Raw genomic sequence first — 19,759 nt, forward strand, 5'->3', positions numbered from 1 at the left:
CCTAAGTTTCCTGCATGTGGGACACTGTTGGCCAGGGGCTGAACCTGAGCTGTGGCGGCTGACCCGTCAATCCACTCATAGTAAGTGTGGAATGGCAGGTCAGGCTTGTTCGTCACACTGACTCCTCTCAAAAGTTGATCCAGGTTGCTGCTCTGCCCTGGATGCCCAAACTCCTTCAAGAATAGTTCCGCAAACTGAGTTACAGTGTTGAGGGCACTTGACCCTGTACTGACCAGATGCTCCGCCCATTCACATGCCATAAAACTGGGACACAATGAACCCAAGCCATTGTCTCTTGTCTGACTTGGGGTTCGCCAGGCTCGAAAAGTATATTTGGCTGTGGAGAAGAACTCCCTAATGTAGGCACACAATCTATAATTTGTGTCCAGGAGGTCTATGGCAGTCCACTGGGGAAACTGGACTGACATGAAGGGTGGCCAGACATCCCCGTGTACACTGCCGTGATGCTCTCCTGTTGCATGCATAGTAGGCGTATTATTCTGTCACGTAACTTACGTAATGGAGATTAATGGAGACATATGCAAGTGCAGTTAAAGACGTTTATTAGAGAGAGAGGCAGGCAGACAAAGCCAAAATGATAATCCAAAGTGTGGTCTAATAACAGGCAAAAGGTCAGGCGATATACAAACAGGCATAAATAGGGCAAGGCTAGAATTCGAAAACGAGAAACAAGGTCAATAAACATGAAATGAAAAACAATGAGAAACAATTAACAACCACTTGGTAATGAGATAAACTCAATACTAGAATACTAGGGACACATGATTACAAATGTAATCATGGGTTAAACACAGGACAGCTGAAAACAATGATGCAACACATTCGGAAAACAATTACAAAACGGGGCGGAGACAGAACATAACCATAACAAAAGCATGTGTCCAACGTAAATCAAGTCAATGTCATGAAGACCCTTATGAATTCATATGAGAAAAATATATTTGAAGTATATTCCCATTTATATTTTGTTTAGTATGTCTGGGTGACTAAGAACAGGAAATTGTTCAACCATGACTTCCTGTTTCACAGGGGTATAAATATGAGGTGAAACATAAGCCAAATTCCCTTAGTCATTCATAACAATGGGTAAGACCAAGGAATATAGCTGTGATGTGCGGCAAAAGGTTGTTAAGCATCATCCAAAAACAAACTCAAGCGTCTTCAGTTTACCAGACACTACTGGAACTTCAAATGGGATCGGGTTCTACGGTCAGATGAAACCAAAATAGAGTTTTTTTTGGCAATAAACACCAGAGGTGGTTTTGGCGCAACCAGAAATGTAGCCACATGGAAAAGTACCTCATGCCCACGGTTAAATATGGTGCTGGCTCTTTAATGTTTTGGGGCTGTTTTTCTGCCAGAGGATATTTAATGAAAACCTGACTGTCAAAAACTGTCAATGAAAAAGCTTAAAATGGGCCATAGTTGGATCTTCCAGCGGGACAATGAGCCACACAAAAATGGTTTACTGGCCATAAAATCAAGGTCCTGCCATGGCCATCCCAGTCCCCTGACTTGAAACCCATAGAAAACCTGTGGAGTGAACTGAAGAGGAGAGTCCATGAAATTTGAAGGCTCTCAGATCCCTTGCCATGTATTCTCCAACCTCATCAGGCATTATAGGAGAAGACTCTAGAGGAGAAGAGCTGCTATCTTGGCAAAGGGAGCTAGCACAAAGGATTAACTGAAAGGGTGCCAATTATTGTGGCACACCTATATTTAACAAATATTTTTTTGTGATAAACCTGTGTTGTGTTTGCAATTGTTTGATATCCATGAGATCAGAGTATTTTTATCATTTTTTTAAACAAAGGATCAAAAGGTTAATCAATAAAGACAATTTTTCACAGCAGACTTCTTTGCTCATATTTAAAAAGGGTGCCAATATTAGTGGAGGGCACTGTGTGTGTGTGTGTGTGTGTATATATATATATATATATATATATATATATATATATATATATATATATATATATATATATATATATATATATATATATATATATATATAATATATATATATATATAAAAAATATATATACAACCGCAATTCTGAAAAAGTTGCGACAGTTTGGAAAATGCTGATAAAGACAAAGCGGAGTGATTTGTAAATGTACTTTGAAATGTATATTTTTTTAATTGTATAAAGATGAGGTACTTAAAGTTTTATCTAATCAATGCATAATTTTTTTGAAGATAAATGTTTACTTTGAAATTGATGCATGCAACATGTTCCAAAAAAGTTGGCACAGGGGCAATTTAGACCTAATAGCAATGTGACGAGTTGAAATAAGAAGTTGATGTGAAAAAGGTGAGGCAATCGTCTAATCATAGCATATAAGTAGCCTCCAAAAAAGCCATAGTCCTTCAAGAGCAAGGACGGGTCGAGGCTCACCAATCTGCCAACAGATGCGTCAGTGAATAATGCAACACTTTGAGAACAACATTCCCCAAAGACAAATCAGTAAGATTTTGGGCATTTCACCTTCTACAGTGCGCAACATAATTTAAAGATTCAAGGTCAAATCTCGGTGCGGAAAGCGCAAGACCGAAAATCACGTCTGAACGCGCGTGATCTCCGATCCCTCAGACGTCTTAAAAACCGTCACGAGTCTGTAATGGATATCCTGACATGGGCTCGGGAATACTTTGGTAAACCTTTGTCGATCAACACGTTTCGCCGCTGCATCCACAGATGCAAGTTAAGGCTTTACTATGCAAAGCAGAAGCTATATGTAGTGAGGTGTGTGCTGTGATTAAAACGTCACCCTTATTAACTACGTGGCCAATGAGCTATCTTCCTACCACAGTATATAAGCTGTTGTTTATGCCTCACAGAATGTGTCATGGTCGAAAACCTGCCCCTTCCTTTCGCTGCTACAGACTACACAGGTATGTGTTTTTAGATTTGTGGTTTAGCTGTTTGATGCAAGCGTTGTCCACTTATCATGCGATTTACTTGTCTAGTGTGATGTTGGGCTACCGAGACTGTGTGCATGTGTGGTGTGCTGCTCACTCTCAGTGCGGTGTGCCGTCAGGGCTCCCATCTGTGTAGCATGGAAGTTTAACGTAGCCCTGGTCGGAGCGCCAGCTGTTGCTGTCACAACTGTTAAAGAAGCTATCGTATGATTTTCGTATGTGCCATCGTGAGTATTATGTCATCGGATCACCGGTCCTTGATTTTGCATGCGTTAATGCAGGCTGAGTGAGTGCGGTCGTTTTGGTATAGCTCCAACCACTCACTCGCGGAGCCAAATTGCTGCTTTGTTTTGCTTTGTATGCTTTGGTTTGCTTGTTCTGCTTTGTTCTTTCTGGTTTTGCGTTGCTCTGCTTCGCTTTTGTTTTTGTTGTCCAGTCAGGCCTCCGTCTAATACCCAAGTGGGTGGGAAGGTCCCTTCTTTTTTGTTGTTGTTGTTGTTGTTGTATTAATGTTTTTCTTTTTTGTTGTGCTTTTGCTTTATTTTTGTTGGGTAATGTCACTAAGTTCAGTTTCTCAAATTCAACTGTGTTGTAACAGTTTTTATCAATTATGCTGATACCACTATGCGGTAGTAGTGGTTTTGGTCAGTCTTGTTAAACTTGCTGCCTGTAATCAGTTTGAGCTCGGGGTTATCTCTGTGTTTTTGTGACAGTAAGTTTGTTTTTGTTTTGTCTTGTTTTTTTTTTTATTTTGTTGTTTGCCTGTTTTGAGCATATTGTAATTGATTTTTCTGGGGTTTGGTTTTTTTTTTGCAAATTGATATGGAATGTGTTTTTTTTCATTATTATTTAAGTTTTTCTTTGTTTAGCAGCTTTGGTGCTTCTTTGATCGTGTTCTTTCTTAATGTGACTTCTTTGTTTTGTTTTCTGCTTGTAGGAGCTGAGTGCTGTCTGAGGCTGGGGGGGTTCTTTGCTGCACCTTAGGCTTTACTTCACTAAGGGTCATTATTATTGCTGTGTTCTTTGAAGTGAATTTTGTGGGTATAATTCTAATTGGTGGGGTTCTAATTGGTGGGGGTTTTTTTCATACTAGACTGCCCTTCATACAGGAAGCCTCAGTCCTCCTATAATTATTGTTAATTTCTTCTTGTGACTATTTTATTTGACCAATGCCTGACTGCATTGGTTGCTGTTTTTAAAAAAAAAAATAATTCTTGGCCAGTCTTTTTCATTTCAAATGAAATTTATTTTTGTATGGAAACCCATGCCTCTTGCCTGTTCTAAGTGCATCGTAGTTGTGTGCTTGTTTGGGTTGTTTTCCCCGTTTTCTCAGGGTGGCATAGTTGTTACAAACAGGCCACTTGCTACATATACATCAACACTGTCCAGAAGCCCCAACGACTTCTCTGGGCTCGGTCTCATCGGAGACGGACAGTAGCACAGTAAAAGCATGTTTTGTGGTCCGACAAGTCGACATTTCAAATAGTTTTTGGACAAAACAGACTTTGTGTTCTCTGGGCCAAAGAGGAAAAGGACTGCCCAAGCTGTTATCAGTGTCAGGTCCAAAAGCCAGCATCTGTCATGGTATGAGGTTGTGTCATATGGCACGGGTAACTTGCATATCTGTGAGGGCATCATTAATGCAGAAAGATATGTACACATTTTGGAGCAACATATGCTGCTATCCAGAGCAGGACAACGCCAAATCACATTCTTCCCGGATTACAAGCGCATGGTTGCGTAAGCAGAGAGTGCAGGTGCTAGCATGGCGTGCCTGCAGTCCTGACCTGTCTCCAATTGAGAACGTGTGGCGCATTATGAAGCGCAAAATAAGGCAACGAAGGCCACGTATGTAGGCTTTTTTGACATAGTTGGCCAAGCAAACATTTGATGATATTTGTATAATCTAATTTGTATGTATGTATATAGATTTACCCTGTATAATTGTAAAAGAAATCATAGTCAAAGGGCCCTTTCCCACTTGGCGAGTAATTCTGAAATGCTTGGTCATATTATAGTGAGCCGCATGGAAAAAGATTCCTCTGGACATGAAGACATTGGTTCACTCATTAATTTAACATGATTATGAGAAATTACTGTCTGCAATTCAGACCTATAGCACCATGAGACTGGCATAACACTGATGTGAATCAGTGAAACCCCCAAGGTAATGCAAGGTTGATATGTTTTCTGGGGTAACAGTCGTAATCATTGTCCATGACCAGGACCTAAATACAGACAGATATCAAACCAGACCAAAACCTGAGAAAGCAATCCCATACAGATTGGAAACAAAGACTAGATTTGGAAATATACATGCAATACACTAGTGAGTATAGAGAGTGTTGATTAGCCATTTTGTGCTCATGTCTGAATCTTATGAAATCCCACAAAGCACCACTCTAGCTTATTGTGCAAGCAATTTATAATGTTAACATGAAATTAGGAACATGAAACCATTTGGCTTAGAGAGAAACGAAACCAAGAGAATATAAACAAGAAAAAAAACATTCACAGGCTATCATATCGGTATCCTCTGCATAAAAAAAAAGAACTGGTTAGACACAAAACTCTTAATATTGTCTAAACATGAAGCAGAAGAACAATGAGGAAATACAAGTTACAAGTTAGTCTACATGCTAGCAGATTAAATGACAATAATATACTTTGACATCTCTACTATAAGGAACATAAATATGTGTCACCGAAACATAATGATTTTATTTAGGCTATGTTCTAACCTTGCCATGGCTGCCTGCCTGTAATGTTCATGTTGGCTAAAACTTGTATATGTTGCACTTAATTAATCTGTTTATAGTGAGTATTTCAAGTCTATGCATAGAGGAGAGCTACAGTTACAAAGTGATACACTAAAATGTGCAGCTAATATAGTTGAATGCAAACATTTCTATACCGTTGGACAAAATAGTAAAAGAGAAACTCTTTACTAAACCAAGCAAACATCCTATCACATTAGGTACTTATTCAAATCACACAGGTTTATATATGCAGTGTGGTGAAATATTCCTGATTTCTTGTGTTTTTATGTATAGCTTTTTATGTATAGATATACACAAAAACAGAAGAAATCAGGATGGGGCAAACCCACACACACACCCCCACACACACCCCCACACACACCCCCACACACACCCTGTATATCAGCTGATCCTAGTTGAGAAACCTAATCATGCAACTTAATAAATCCATATTTTAAACAGCGCTTCCCTATTCGCTGCTTGTCTCAAATAAAGTGTAAGTGACGAGTAGAAACTCAGTAACACGCTAAAGCCAACTGCACCATCATTTCTCCACATAAACACTTTAACATCCACATATAAACCACGGCTGAGAAAAATCTCCTCTTCTAACTCGCTACACTTCCCTATCCCTGTAACCTTTACAAAAGTAAAACTGATAAAAGGGAAGTGCAGGTTAGCAATTCTAAAAGGTTGAACGGGTGTTGGCTATAGTTAATACATTTTTGTAGCCTAAATAGTTATTTTTATTGGGGTGTATTTTTTTTTAACTACTGAAACGATGAATGTGGAGACAGTGTGGCGGAGATGGCAAAAGGAAGGTAAGCAACTTCAACTTCATGTCATGAAATTACAGGTTTACATCTATACAGACATGCGGTGCTGCCACTCAAGAAAAAAAAAAAAAATCAGTATCTCATTAGTACATGAAAATTATGTTGATAGAATTTTACTTGCTTGCTTACTTAAGAAATTATACTAATTATTATGGTGTAGTGGTGTCTTGGTGGTTAAAGCTCTGGGTTACTGATCGGAAGGTCAGGGGTTCAGGTCCCAGCGCTGCCAAGCTGCCACTAATGGGCCCTTGAGTAAAGCACTTAACCCTCTCTGCTCCAGGGGCACTGTATCATGGCTGACCCTGTGCTCTGACCCCAACTTCCTTACATACTCCGGTATGCGAAACTGATAAAAAATCAGTATTTTTATGCGAAGAAAACAATTTCACTGAGCTGTGTCCAATAAAGACATGAGTCTTTGTCTTTCATCATTATACACATTATATGTGATTCTCAAATACCAGTGGCTAGAATCTAAACAGTAGGCGGGCCTGTGGGAAACAAGGGTCTGAACATGCTGAAATGTTGCCACAGCAGATAAAAACCAAACATCTCAGGAACATGGCCAATCTATAGGATTGACATGAACACAGCAGAAGAGCTGTCACACGCCTATTAATTCAAACAATGTTTTTCTTTTTAAATCAAATTAAATGTTTTCTACAGGCTATGTACTCTACGTAGGCTTGGGCTTAAACTGTCATTTGTGAGGGAACATCTAATCGATAAAATGATGACGAAATATTGTTTCTGAGCAAACTGACAAATCACACGAATACTTTGAGCGAAGATTTCATTTAAAGATCTTAAGAGAACACTAGAAGTTCTTGTTTCAATTTAAATATATATATATTTTTTTAAATATTGTAGTTAATAAACACCATCATCAAATGGCAAATTTAACAAAATAAAGCAAGAAAATATCTAAATGTGCAAAACTAAGTATGTGCACCCTAAAAGAAAGTGTAATCGATAAACTTTTGGTCAAAATATCTAACCCAATGTTTATTTAGTGAATACAAAGTAATATTTTATACTCTCTTTTTCTATTGGGCAAGATAATTATTACCAATATGGAAGGTCTGTCTATTATAGTATACGACTTACTTTTAATATTAATATGAATTTTTGTCAGTTATCAGCTAGGAATAAAACGGTTTCTATTAAAACTACGATCTGAGAGTCATTCGTAATACCATCTACACTGCTCAGTGACATTAAAATCACATTGTTGTTCCATTTTGCTGTGCAATGGGCAATATTCCAAACTCTAAAATGTTTTAATATTTAAGCACTGTGAATATTTTATGTGATGCCTTTCTTAAAACATGGAGGTCTTTTCCATGCTGGTATCCCACATGCCTTGTGTGCATGACTGTCACTCGAATCAACCAACCAACCAACCAACCCTGACACATACAGTAGTCAAGGACGTTCATACTTGTCTCTTTGTTTATATATATGTATATGGTGTGTGTGTGTGTCTGTTTGCATATATACAGCATCTGTTCTCAAATCTGTTTTTGGACCATTTAAAACCAGAACCAAATACAGATAGTAATGGTAAATGTTTGTCAATGTACTGATACAAATACAGATAATGGTAAATGTTTGTCAATGTACTGATACTGTTATGTGTTTTTACATAGAAATATAGAAATATATGAATTGCATTAATGCGTGCATCTAAATGACACTTTTTCTACTAATCACTCTTCCAGTCACGGTTGCAGATGTGGATGCAAATGCAGGTAAACAACAGCTTTATTGTACTGGACACTGGCAGACAATAACAATAACGAACTGTCTACATTCAAAACAATAACATTTTTTGATTGTTTATCAATACAGAAGCGTCACGTCAATGCCAGAAGCTGGCAGCATTTGTCTCTACAGTACACTACCCAGAGATATATATATATATATATATATATATATATATATATATATATATATATATATATATATATATATAATATATGAACTTGTGTAATTGTGAACAGATGTGTGTGATCAGTACGATGGTGAACTTGAACGTGACGGGCTCTGTTAGTGCTGGATGGTGTAGTCCGTAACGGGACATGTTCATCTCTGGGTAGTGTACTGTAGAGACAAATGCTGCCAGCTTCTGGCATTGACGTGACGCTTCTGTATTGATAAACAATCAAAAACTTTTATTGTTTTGAATGTAGACAGTTCGTTATTTCTCATTGATTCTAATAATTTCTATTTAAGCAAAATGTCCTGTTGATGAATGTCCTCTACATACTTTGCTTTTCTCATATCCTTCACAAATACTGACAGAACCAAGGAATACTAAATCAGAAAAAAACCCTGATTATTGTAAAATATTCTAAAAAAGCGTTATGTTGGCTTAATCCCTTCTTAGTTATAATTGTAAGCAGTGCGTCTACTTTAGATACAGTACACAGACTACAGACGAGACCAACATTTCCTGCTCTCGTGTAATCCCTCTTTCCTTTTTTATTTGTTGTATTATATTTGTTTATGTTATCAGCCCAATATTAAAACGCAGTAACAACATTATCTATGGCTGATATCTACAGTATAAAACGTACAAATGCAGATTCTTTATATTTGCTTTCATATAGAATGACCCAAAGTGGGTGTCTATAATTGTTTAGGTTTAGGACACGGTTACCACATGTAAAAATTTTATATTTTATATATATATATATATATATATATATATATATATATATATATATATATATATATATATATATAAAAATTACATTACGCCGTCTTCTCCAACTTAATGTATAGCCATACAAGGATCTATTCATTTCTAATCATTTAAACGATTAATAATGCTTGTAGTAAGAAAATATACCGCATTTCTTCTTTTACAGCACAACAGGATGAAACAGAATTAAGTAAGTTGCAGTTCATTATTTTTACATTTTACTCTCACTCAGTCTGACCTCCATATTTGCAAGAGATATTTTATAGGTCTTGCTGTTAATGTTATGAAACAAATGTAAATAATAAAATAAAATGCTAAAACAATTTTTTTTATAAAACTTTAGGGCAATGACCAGAACTGAAAGTTGTAATGTCTTAAATGGTTACATTAAGTATTAAAATACTTGTACAAATGAGGCAGTCATTAGCAAAATTAAGTAAAGTCATGAGGCAGGTGCATTTAAAAAGACTGTGTAATAATGCTTCAATATTATAAACAATATATAATATATATTATTTATTATAATATTTATAAAAAATATTATAAAAATTATAATATAATAAACAGGATCACTATTTAGGTGTGGTAAGTAATTTTGTTCAGTTATGCATTATAATTGGTAATATAATATCACTTATATCTATAAAGTGCGTGTTCCTGCACTCCTGGGATAATCTGTACGGTAAATCCACCGTGACCCTGACTAGGATAAAGCACTTACCGAAGATAACTAAATGAGATGTGTACATATACACATACACATACATACACACACAGTCAGCAAAAATGTCTGAGACCACCTTTTGTTCCCCCCTTCATTACAGGTAATATTTATTCACACAGATCAGCATCAGATGAACCGAAATCAGATCTTCGGCTCGTTTTGCTGGGTGGAGATTGCGCTGATAACGGTCATGCATCAAGCATAATACTCAGGTCTGTTCACATGAAGTTAGCAATCCATCCAAAGAAAGGCAACATTAGAGAAGGGACCATTGATGGAAGGCAGGTCTCTGTAGTTGTGGGTCCTTCCTACTGGATGAACCACTTGTCCTCGTATATGATTTTCTCGAATGGAGTCGAGTCCATCAGAGACGAGATTCAAAACTGTACATCACTAACTTTTCCTGGCCCTCACGCCTTCCTGCTAGTGATGCGAGCTGGACATACTACGGGGAAAGAGCATCATCTTTTAAAAGCGATAACCTACATGTTTGGAGCTGAGGCTTTACAGTACACCATGGTATTATTCGTGTATGGACATGAATGGGAAAATCCAACAGATGCCCTAAAGAACCGCTGTGTGAAGATGTGTGGAGCACGATATTACATTTTGGAGAACAGCGATGAGAATGTCCAGGAGCTTTTCAGAAGAGTTGAGGGAATGACACGGAGGGAAAAAAGCAGATTTTTTATTCAGCACTCATACGAACACCTCATGAAGATGTATTTTGAACCTTGGGAAAGGGCTCGGGAGAACAAGGAAAACGTATTAAAAAGAGAACTGGAAGAACTGAAGACAGAACTGGAAGCATCCAGACGTCGTGAGTGTGCGTTACAGGAGGATCTGGATGCAGCTTGGTGTAGTGAGAAACAATTAAGGAAGGAGATGGCCGTGCTCAAAGGCAGTGAGGCAGGACAATGGGAATGTCTACGGCACAAGAGCATAGAGTTTACACCACCAGTCAGTAAGTTCATTGAAGATCAATCTTTATGACAGATAAACACAGAGAATGACATTTTGACAGAATAATTGAATTGATTTGGTTTTTGTAATTTGTTTCTTCGTATGTAGTGACAGAAAATCAGATCATCACGCCTCTAGATGACCTTTAGATGACGTGGAAAGAAAGAAATTTGGTGAGTATGAGTATTTTCACATAAACCAGAGCTATGAAATTAAAGATAACAACAACAACAATAATGCGGGTCAGCTGTAATTTAATATTTCAACTAACGTTAGCAAAAATCACATTATTCCTTAGTTGTAAATGCAGATTAAATTAACGTTTGAAGCAGAAACAGCAAATTAAATGCACCTTAAAAAAAAAGACAATTAGACAATTGATTTAAACAGGTATTTCCTACTGTAGTTGATTCCGAAGTCTGCGAACTAGACAAAAAAAAGTGACTTGAACATGCATATGTTAAGAAGAAAGCTTTGTTCCGGTTTTGAATTTATTGACGCTACAGTACGTTCTTCACCAGAGTTGAAGGCTGCGTTATTAGCAAAGCCTTTTCCATCAGATTTCCATCAGTACACCTTTACTGAACGTTAATTATTCTGGTTAATGATTTTTTTCTTAGTTACATTTTTATGTTCTAGATCACATAGGAAACGACTGCCCAGCTGGAAAACTGTTACCACAATCAAGACTAGCTTATTTTAAACACATTATATATATATATATATATATATATATATATATATATATATATATATATATATATATATATATATATATATATATATATTTACCTTCATGTTTATATTTGTATAGCACGAACCAGACTCGAAAGGAACCGGCTCTCTTTTTGGATTGCTCTCTTATGCTTCGTATGTCACTGCGAACTGCTACTGTAGACAAGCAGTGGTCATAAATAAGCAATGGCATATGCACAGTTGGGCTGAAACCTGCAGTCCATTAGTGACTGAAACATAGCTGGTGCTCCAAGCAGCCTCAAGGCAAGAGTGACAAAAGCTAGATACAGGGTCACCCATCTGATCCCAGGAACTGAATAGGCAACCGATTTAGAAACAACATTCTCCATGCTGAAGGCTTGGACATCCAGCTTGGGCACAAACACAGTGGGGCTGTGTAACTCCATCACACCCCCTCTCTAGTCAGTGGGAGGTGGATGGGGTAGGATAGACTCCAACATGGTTTCCCATTAGTCTTTGTACCTAGGTGGGGGCAGAAAACACTTCAGAAAATTTGCTCAGCTGTCTGGGATGGTGTGAGAGTCTCCAAGTGGGATCACAGTGTGATTTGAACACTCCAGTCCCGACTCATCTCTATCCACCACCACCACTGCCACAGAACAACAGTGACCTCATCGTCAATCTGAATCTATGACACAAAGTTAGTTACAACCTTTTGTGTGACTTACACATTGATCTGCACTTCTATATTAGTCTTAGACTTTTACTTGAATTGAACATAAGAGGGCAGCAAAATCAAAAGAACCATCTACACACTGTACATTTGCCCTCTTAAACTTAAAGCAAAACTGAAGTGAATTGAGCTCTTTCCCTGCATTAAGAAAGCCAAAGAGTTTATTACGTGTTATTGTTGAGCTCAATCATTTGGCTTATCACTATGAGACATCTGAGTAGACCTACAGTTTAATATAAATGTCAATGAACGTGTGGATTAGAGACACAATTCCACACGCTTATAAGAATGAAATTTGAAATGAATTGGAATGATTCTTCATCATGTTTGTTTAGAAATATATGTAAATGATCTCATGAAACACTAGAGACAAAATCGTACACAAACAAAAAGAAAAAGAAAAGTGAAGACGAAGAACACAAGTACAGACTCAATTCTGCCATAGATAGGCTTCGCTCTTGCACTAACTTGAGTCGAAGAGATGTGTTCCCTTACAATGCACATGCTTTTAATAATAATAATAATAATAATAAAATATATTAAAAAACATTGAAATTGTAGAAATGTACTTGGTAAAACAAACATGCAAAACTATGTCTATCATTTTTTAATCTCTGTATTTATCTAAGATTTATATGCTTTTTCGGATGTCATTAATTTACTTTACACTGTAGTTCCTCTGTGTGTGAATATTTGGAAGGGTCTTTTTTATGGTCATGTTGTATTTGAGAGCTATGCATGTATATATGTGATATATAAATACATTTATTTTATTTTTTTAAAGCATTTTTACAAAATCTATTTAAACAGAAATATGATTAATCAATAAAAATGATACAGTGATGTTCCCTGACTGTTTCATGCCCCAGAGCTGAGTTTCATTTGGCATTCAGTGTACTACTGGATTGAGAATAAGAGCTATGATTTTCTGGGAATCCTACTGCGTAGATGTAAAATAAGGTACAAAGAACTGAGATTTTCTTGAAACGAAATGGAAGACAGATCACTGACGCATTGACGTACGAGCTACGTCTCAACTCGTGTAAACCTCGTGTATAGTGCAAGTAGCGACCTGCTATCCATAGCAAAGATGTCAGAGTGCACTGTAGAATGGATTAGGGATTGTACATTGTAGGGAGATGTGTCATATTTCACACTGTATACCCCAGCTCTAAAATACCAGGATCATTTCTTTTTGATGTATGACTCTTTCGTTAATGTCAGGGTTGGCCTACATTTTATTTGCCATCTCAAAATAATCATTTGTTTAATTTCTGGTTTTAGTCCCTTGACTGTCTCCATGCTAATGGATTACAAAAGCATGTGCAGTTTTGGCTTTAGAGGTTTGGGAGACTAGTTAAGTATTTCTCTCAACCAGCTAACTAAAACTGGTTAAGTAAGAAAACTAGTTTTTAAAATATAGGGGCACCCTGCCCTCTTCCTAGCTGGAAACTATGCCCATGCACCCCAAGTGTTTTAAGTAGGTTTAGGGAGTTGTTTTATACCGTTTATACAAATAGAACTTGCCACCAAGTAAACCAGTAAATATCACAAATGACCTAAACAAAACATCTATGAATGAAAACAATTAGAAATATAGCTGTCATTTTATAGTGCTCGGAAGGGGTGCCAATCATTTTTATTTATTTATTTTGTTAAGAGCGAAACAACATTCCGTGTTTTCAAATAGAAGCTTGAAATGAAATCAGATTTCGGAAAAAAACATAGAAGATGATGTCATCGCACTAAAACTGAATATTCAAGAATAAATGTGTGTCTTGTGCCTCAAACATCTTATTCCCGAGCTGGAATACATGGAATGGTCTGTACGGTTAACTTCCATCATTTAATAAAATGAACCATCTTGCATTCCTTTCACAAAGACTCCATTATTTCTCAGGGTCCTTAATTGACTTACAATAACCCTGTTGACATTTCTTTTCCTAGAAAAATCAAAGCGAAAGTCAACAACTTCCTAAAACCAAGTCTTTTTCGGTCGTGAGACAAGATCATGAAACTAAGACTTGCCCGCTGTGTTTGGTTGCCTGATACATCAGCTTCTGCACGCTTCTTCAAACAGATAGTGTTTTCCCATCAAGGAGTGATGAGTAACATGAGCAACGTGAAAATCCAACTCGAGCGTTGCTTGGTTGTATCGTACGTAATGAAAGTGGGACTAAATGCATTCGTCAGTTTTAGTTGTTGTTTTTTTGTCAAGCCACAGCTCATGTAAAAATATAATAATAAAAATTTCCAGTGACACTCTGTAAAAGTTTTCACCTGTGAAATTTCACTTAGATAGGACTATAATCACCCTCGTGATATTCATTTAAAAAACACTACCGTGAACAATTCCTGGCTGACTTCCAGGTTCGGAATCTCCGGGAATGAGGAGTTGTGCAGTACCTTTATACAGATTAAGATACAGATCGGAAAAAGCCCACACGTGTTTCCGAAAGGTTTTATCCGTTTACATGAATGACAGGAATCCAGATTGTCAACTGTAATTGTAGAGTACTGAAATTATCTGATTTTTATCTTGCTGTCATCTTTATAGTTTCAGTTTTTAAAAAAAATGCCCCTAGGGTTGTTTAGTCATTTACAGAATCACTCCATCTGAGTATCACTAGTCACGTGAAAACCACTGTGGCTCACACATCTGAAACTGACAGAAATTTTAAGTGATCATGTGAGAAAATATCACGGTCTTTGTTTTTGAGCTTGTGATACTGACTAAACGGGTGTGACTCATGAGTTTACAATATTTGCTATTCAGCACAACTGTTGATTTGGATATGAATAAAGATAAGGAACCTGTACAGCAAAATCCCCAGTGTTGAAGGAACACTTACAGTAGAGTGTTGAACTCTGAAAGAGTTCATTTCCATCCTGTTGGACATGTATAAACACTCTAGCTGTTAATGTGACACTGCAGCTTTCTGTAGAAACTCAAAAAGACTCGGGAACACTCAGAGACTCGGGAACTCGAGAAGACGCGGTCCAGACGCGACACAATAATGACATTTTTTTCAATAGGTAAAATTAAGACTCTAGAGACGCCGCAGAGATGCGAGAAGACTCCAGAGAGATGCGAGAAGATTCCGCAGAGACGTCATTATCGTGTCGTTTATTCGGCAGAGTGTTAACAGTGTTAAAAACGGGCTAGCTTTACTTTAGCTATAGAAAAAAATGTCATTGTGTCACGTGTGAGTGTTAGCAGTATTAAAAGGGGGCTTTGCTTAACTTTGGCTACAGAAAGAAATTTTATTATTGTCGTGCGTGTGTATACATATAAAAAAATCATATAGTCTTACAATTGTTACAAAGAGTGCATAGAAAGATATACTTACTGTGTAATTTATGTGTCAGAGTGTTAAGATGTGTAAAAAGGGGCTTCCTTAACCTTATGTAGAAATGTAATGTCCTTACTGTGTCATTAATGTGTCAGAGTTTTATGATTATGTAAAAGGGGGCTTCCTGTACTTTAGGTAAAGGAGAAATGTCATTATTGTGTCATTTACTTTAGCCATAGGAGAAAATGTGACCATTGTGACATTGTTCTTTCGTTAGGATTGTTGAAAGGGGACTTCCTTAACTTTAACTATAGAAAGAATCTCATTATTGTGTCATGTGTCCAACATAGAGTGTGATGGGGGGGGGGGGGGGGGGGGGGGGGGTGTTTATGAAAAATTCATGAAAAATTACAAGGTTATTCCTGTTTCTCATCATAGCACTTGGTAGACAAGGAAAGGTCCATAATTACATTGTAGATACTGTGCATAACAATGATATCTCACACATATATATTCACCTGTGCTGTAGATGTGTTATGTTAGCCACCCACGAATAAGCATTTGGAACCGTCTAACGCTAGCCCTAACCGTCTAAACGTCCAGCCCCTAACCCTGGAACATTTCAAACCCAACATCACCTGCACAGATATTCCTCTGAATGCAAGGTTTACTTCAACACTTACCAGTAGAAATGACACTGTATTCTGTGGTTCTCAGTTCCAGTTCTAGAGTGGCAATGCTATGGATGATACAATGGTTTCATTTGTCTAATACACCTGATTTGACACGCATGTACTTTTGCTTCACTCATGTTATGATGAGACAGAGAGGTAGAAGTTCTGGTCACTTGAGATCCATGGAAAATCCAGACCTCACCCACATAGAGCAAAAGAGAGAGAAAGAATACAGCGATCTCTGAATGAACTCCAACAGAGATTACCTGCTTCCATTAAGTCACAAAGAAGTTTCAGTATACGTCATGTTAGGCCTGTGACACATTACACCTACAACATTTACATCTACTCAGGATATACTGAACATCTTCCATTAAGATTACTCTCAATTTATGTGCTCTAGTTTGAGGTTGTTTATGATCTCTACCTCCATATCTGTTTAAAATCCACACTGAATGGAAAAGCACACATTGAGCATTTCGTTGAATCAATGACATTTTAAACATAGATAACACGTTCTTCAGAACAACCCACATGTGTGTTTTTCAAATAAATAACTTTAAAAAATGTCCTCATACTTATATTGTTATAACCTTAAAAATTTAAAATTTATTCCTAGTTAATTTTGCTACTGTGTTGAAAAGGAATCTAGAATTGTTTTTGTTGTCTCCTATTAAGGTGGAGAAATAGATTTTTCTAGCATCGCCAAGAGATTTCCTATATTTCAGTAGGCTCTCCTTCCATGCTGTTTGAAATATCACCAGTTTGGTTTGACGCCATTTACGTTCTAATTGTCGAGTTGTCTGTTTCAAGGTTCGCGTTTGATCGTTATACCAGGGTGCTAATTTTTTTTCTCTAATTATTTTCCTTTTGAGTGGAGCCACTCTATCTAGAGTGTAGCGGAGTGTTGACTCAAAGCTTTCAGTCACCTGATCGAGTTCAGTGTGATCTGACGGTGATCCAAATCTAATTGATGTTTCTGCGAGATTATTTATGAAGCTCAGTGCAGTAGCTGATGTGTAGGTACGTTTTATGCGGTAGCGAGGCGAGGTGGAAATATTATGATCAATACGTATTATGAACGAGATAAGATAATGGTCTGAGACAACTTCAGACTGCGGAAAAATGATAATAATATTTTCTATACTTAGTCCGTATGTTAGTATGAGGTCAAGAGTGTGACCACCATTATGAGTAGGCCCGATTACGTTCTGATTAATCCCTACTGAATCTAAGATGGACACAACCGCTAATCTTAGAGGGTCTTCCAGGTTATCAAAATGAATATTAAAGTCTCCGACGATTAATGCTTTATCTACAGACACAACCAAGTTTGAGACAAAGTCTGCAAATTCACTAAGAAATTCAGTATATGGCCCTGGGGGTCTGTAAATAATAATTAGAGGAATTGACTTATTTTTTGTGGCTACTTAACTTATACTGGTATAAAGAATTTCAAAAGAATTAAATTTATGCTTAGGTTTTTGTGTGACGACTATATTTTTACTATGGATGAGTCCAACACCTCCTCCTCTACCAGTTGAACGAGGCTGATGTACATAACTGTATCCAGGAGGACTGGCTTCATTTAATGCTATGTACTCGTTTGGTTTAATCCAAGTTTCTGTTAAACACATTAAATTACATTCCTGATCAGTAATGATGTCGTTAACAATAAGAGCCTTAGACGCAAGAGATCTAATGTTTAATAGTCCTAGCCTCAGATCAAAAGTGCTGGCTGTGCATTCAATATGATTTAATTTTATGTTAATTAGGTTACGAAGATAGACTTTCCGAGATTTTCTATATATTTGTATAGCTCGAGGAACAGACACAGTCTCTATAGTATGTATTACCTTTGCCGGATTTTTAATTGAACATTGATTATACTGAATGTTGTTATTATTGGAAGATGTACTTACGGTAGGCAGTCACTTGGAGTGTAGCGCCTTGGAAATGTTGTCCGAAAGCAGTTCCACTCCAAGGCTGCTGGGGTGCAGGCCATCAGGACGAAACAACCTAGGACGCTCCCAGAACAGATTCCAGTTATTGACAAACACCAGATTCTGCTCATTACACCAAGAGACTAACCAATCATTTAATGCTAGAAGTCTACTGAACTTTTCTGCTCCACGTCTGTATGTGGGAAGAGGTCCAGAGACGATGATCTTCGCGGTGGGTGATCTGCCTCGTACCGTCTCGATCAGGCTGGAGAAGTCCCTCTTCAGTACCTCCGTCTGCCGCAGCCTGGTGTCGTTCGTCCCCGCGTGCAGCACAACCGCTCCAATGCGCCAGTCCTTCTTCAGGATCCCGGATACCTGCGCAGCGACATCAAGGACACAAGCACCAGAAAAACAGTGTGTGCGCACCTTACCTTTAGATGAGGCTACACGGACGTTCCGCACAATGGAGTCCCCGACGATCACAGCGTTGGGTCTGGTCTGGCGGAGAGGGGCGAAGCGGTTCCTGGTTGGAATCTCGAACACCGGAGGTGGAGAGGGTCCAGCCCGCGCCTTTCGCCGCTGGTTCACCCAAGGCCCGAGGTGTGTTGGCGCCAGCGTGATGGAGACCACGGCTGGGAAAGTCCTAGGTGCACGGTCCCTGCACAGAGAAACACACGGCGTAGAGGGGCTGGGAGTGGAAATACCACGCTGTGTGCTTACCTTGGATATGTGGGCAGAGGCACAAGATGTTTCCAGCGCAGTTTGTCGCTCCAGCAGCTGGGCCTGCTTGTCGAGTAGGCCGCGGATCTGCTTCTCCACATCCTCCAGTTCCAGCCGCACCATGTGAAGCTCGAGCGAGTCCTCATCTGCACTCAAAACCAGAGAGACAGCAGACATATTTATTTATTTTTTTAAACAGAACAGCGGCAAGTGAGAAATGTGAAACGTAAACAAGGCTAGTGGTAGGTGATGCTAGCGGGCTACAAGCTAGTCGCGGATGTTTGTTTAAAATAAATAAATAAATAAATAAATAAAAAAATAAAGATCAAATTGAGCGACAGCGCAACGTTACGATTGTTTTATCTAAAGTAGTGTCAGTTATATTTGTATAACGGAAGGTAAATAATTTTAAAGTATAGAGATTAGAAGAAATTAATGTAATAGCGTTAGCTCGAAGGGTGCTGCTTCCTCAGTGTCTCAAATGCCTCAAATGTCTAGACAGATATAGATTGGGTTATGACTGGGTAACAATGTCTTGTTTGTTGCACCTCCCCCACAAAAACTGTTTATAGTGTGAGCATGGGGCAGTGTCACTGTTGCCCCAGTGGGCTTCTAAAAGGCTAGCTCATGTTTTAGTTCTAATTTTTGACCACTAGGTTCAATAATAACTCTGTGGTGCTCAATGGAGCAGTGTGCTCACAGACCACTTGAATCTAGAAAGGTGAACAAATCAACGGAACATCGGTTTATATCTGTCAAATAACATTTTTT

General features: G+C 38.0%; 2 protein-coding genes across 7 annotated transcripts in view; one reads left to right on the plus strand and one right to left on the minus strand.

Moving 5' to 3' along the window:
- LOC128635363 (uncharacterized) overlaps positions 1–19,759 on the minus strand; it is a 63,992-nt gene that overhangs the window by 12,277 nt on the left and 31,956 nt on the right. For 4 of the 6 annotated variants that reach the window (XR_008398340.1, XM_053687988.1, XM_053687987.1 and 1 more), the window contains one exon: positions 18,248–19,134. Coding sequence is in view for 5 of the 6 variants with exons in the window: in XM_053687988.1 (XP_053543963.1) it covers positions 18,257–19,134 (878 nt within the window). In the remaining variant the exon portion in view is untranslated. Of the gene's footprint in view, positions 1–11,726; positions 12,148–18,247; positions 19,135–19,759 lie in introns of those variants that run through there. The other 2 variants (XM_053687990.1, XM_053687989.1) reach the window with 2 other exon arrangements.
- LOC108278706 (uncharacterized) lies at positions 10,438–11,360 on the plus strand. Its single transcript, XM_017492200.3, has 2 exons — positions 10,438–10,930; positions 11,038–11,360. The coding sequence occupies exons 1-2, from the start codon at positions 10,453–10,455 to the stop codon at positions 11,076–11,078; spliced, it is 519 nt and encodes a 172-aa protein (XP_017347689.2). The 5' UTR covers positions 10,438–10,452; the 3' UTR covers positions 11,079–11,360.

Source organism: Ictalurus punctatus, chromosome 18 (genome assembly GCF_001660625.3).
Source record: "Ictalurus punctatus breed USDA103 chromosome 18, Coco_2.0, whole genome shotgun sequence".
NCBI classification, from domain to species: Eukaryota; Metazoa; Chordata; class Actinopteri; order Siluriformes; family Ictaluridae; genus Ictalurus; species Ictalurus punctatus.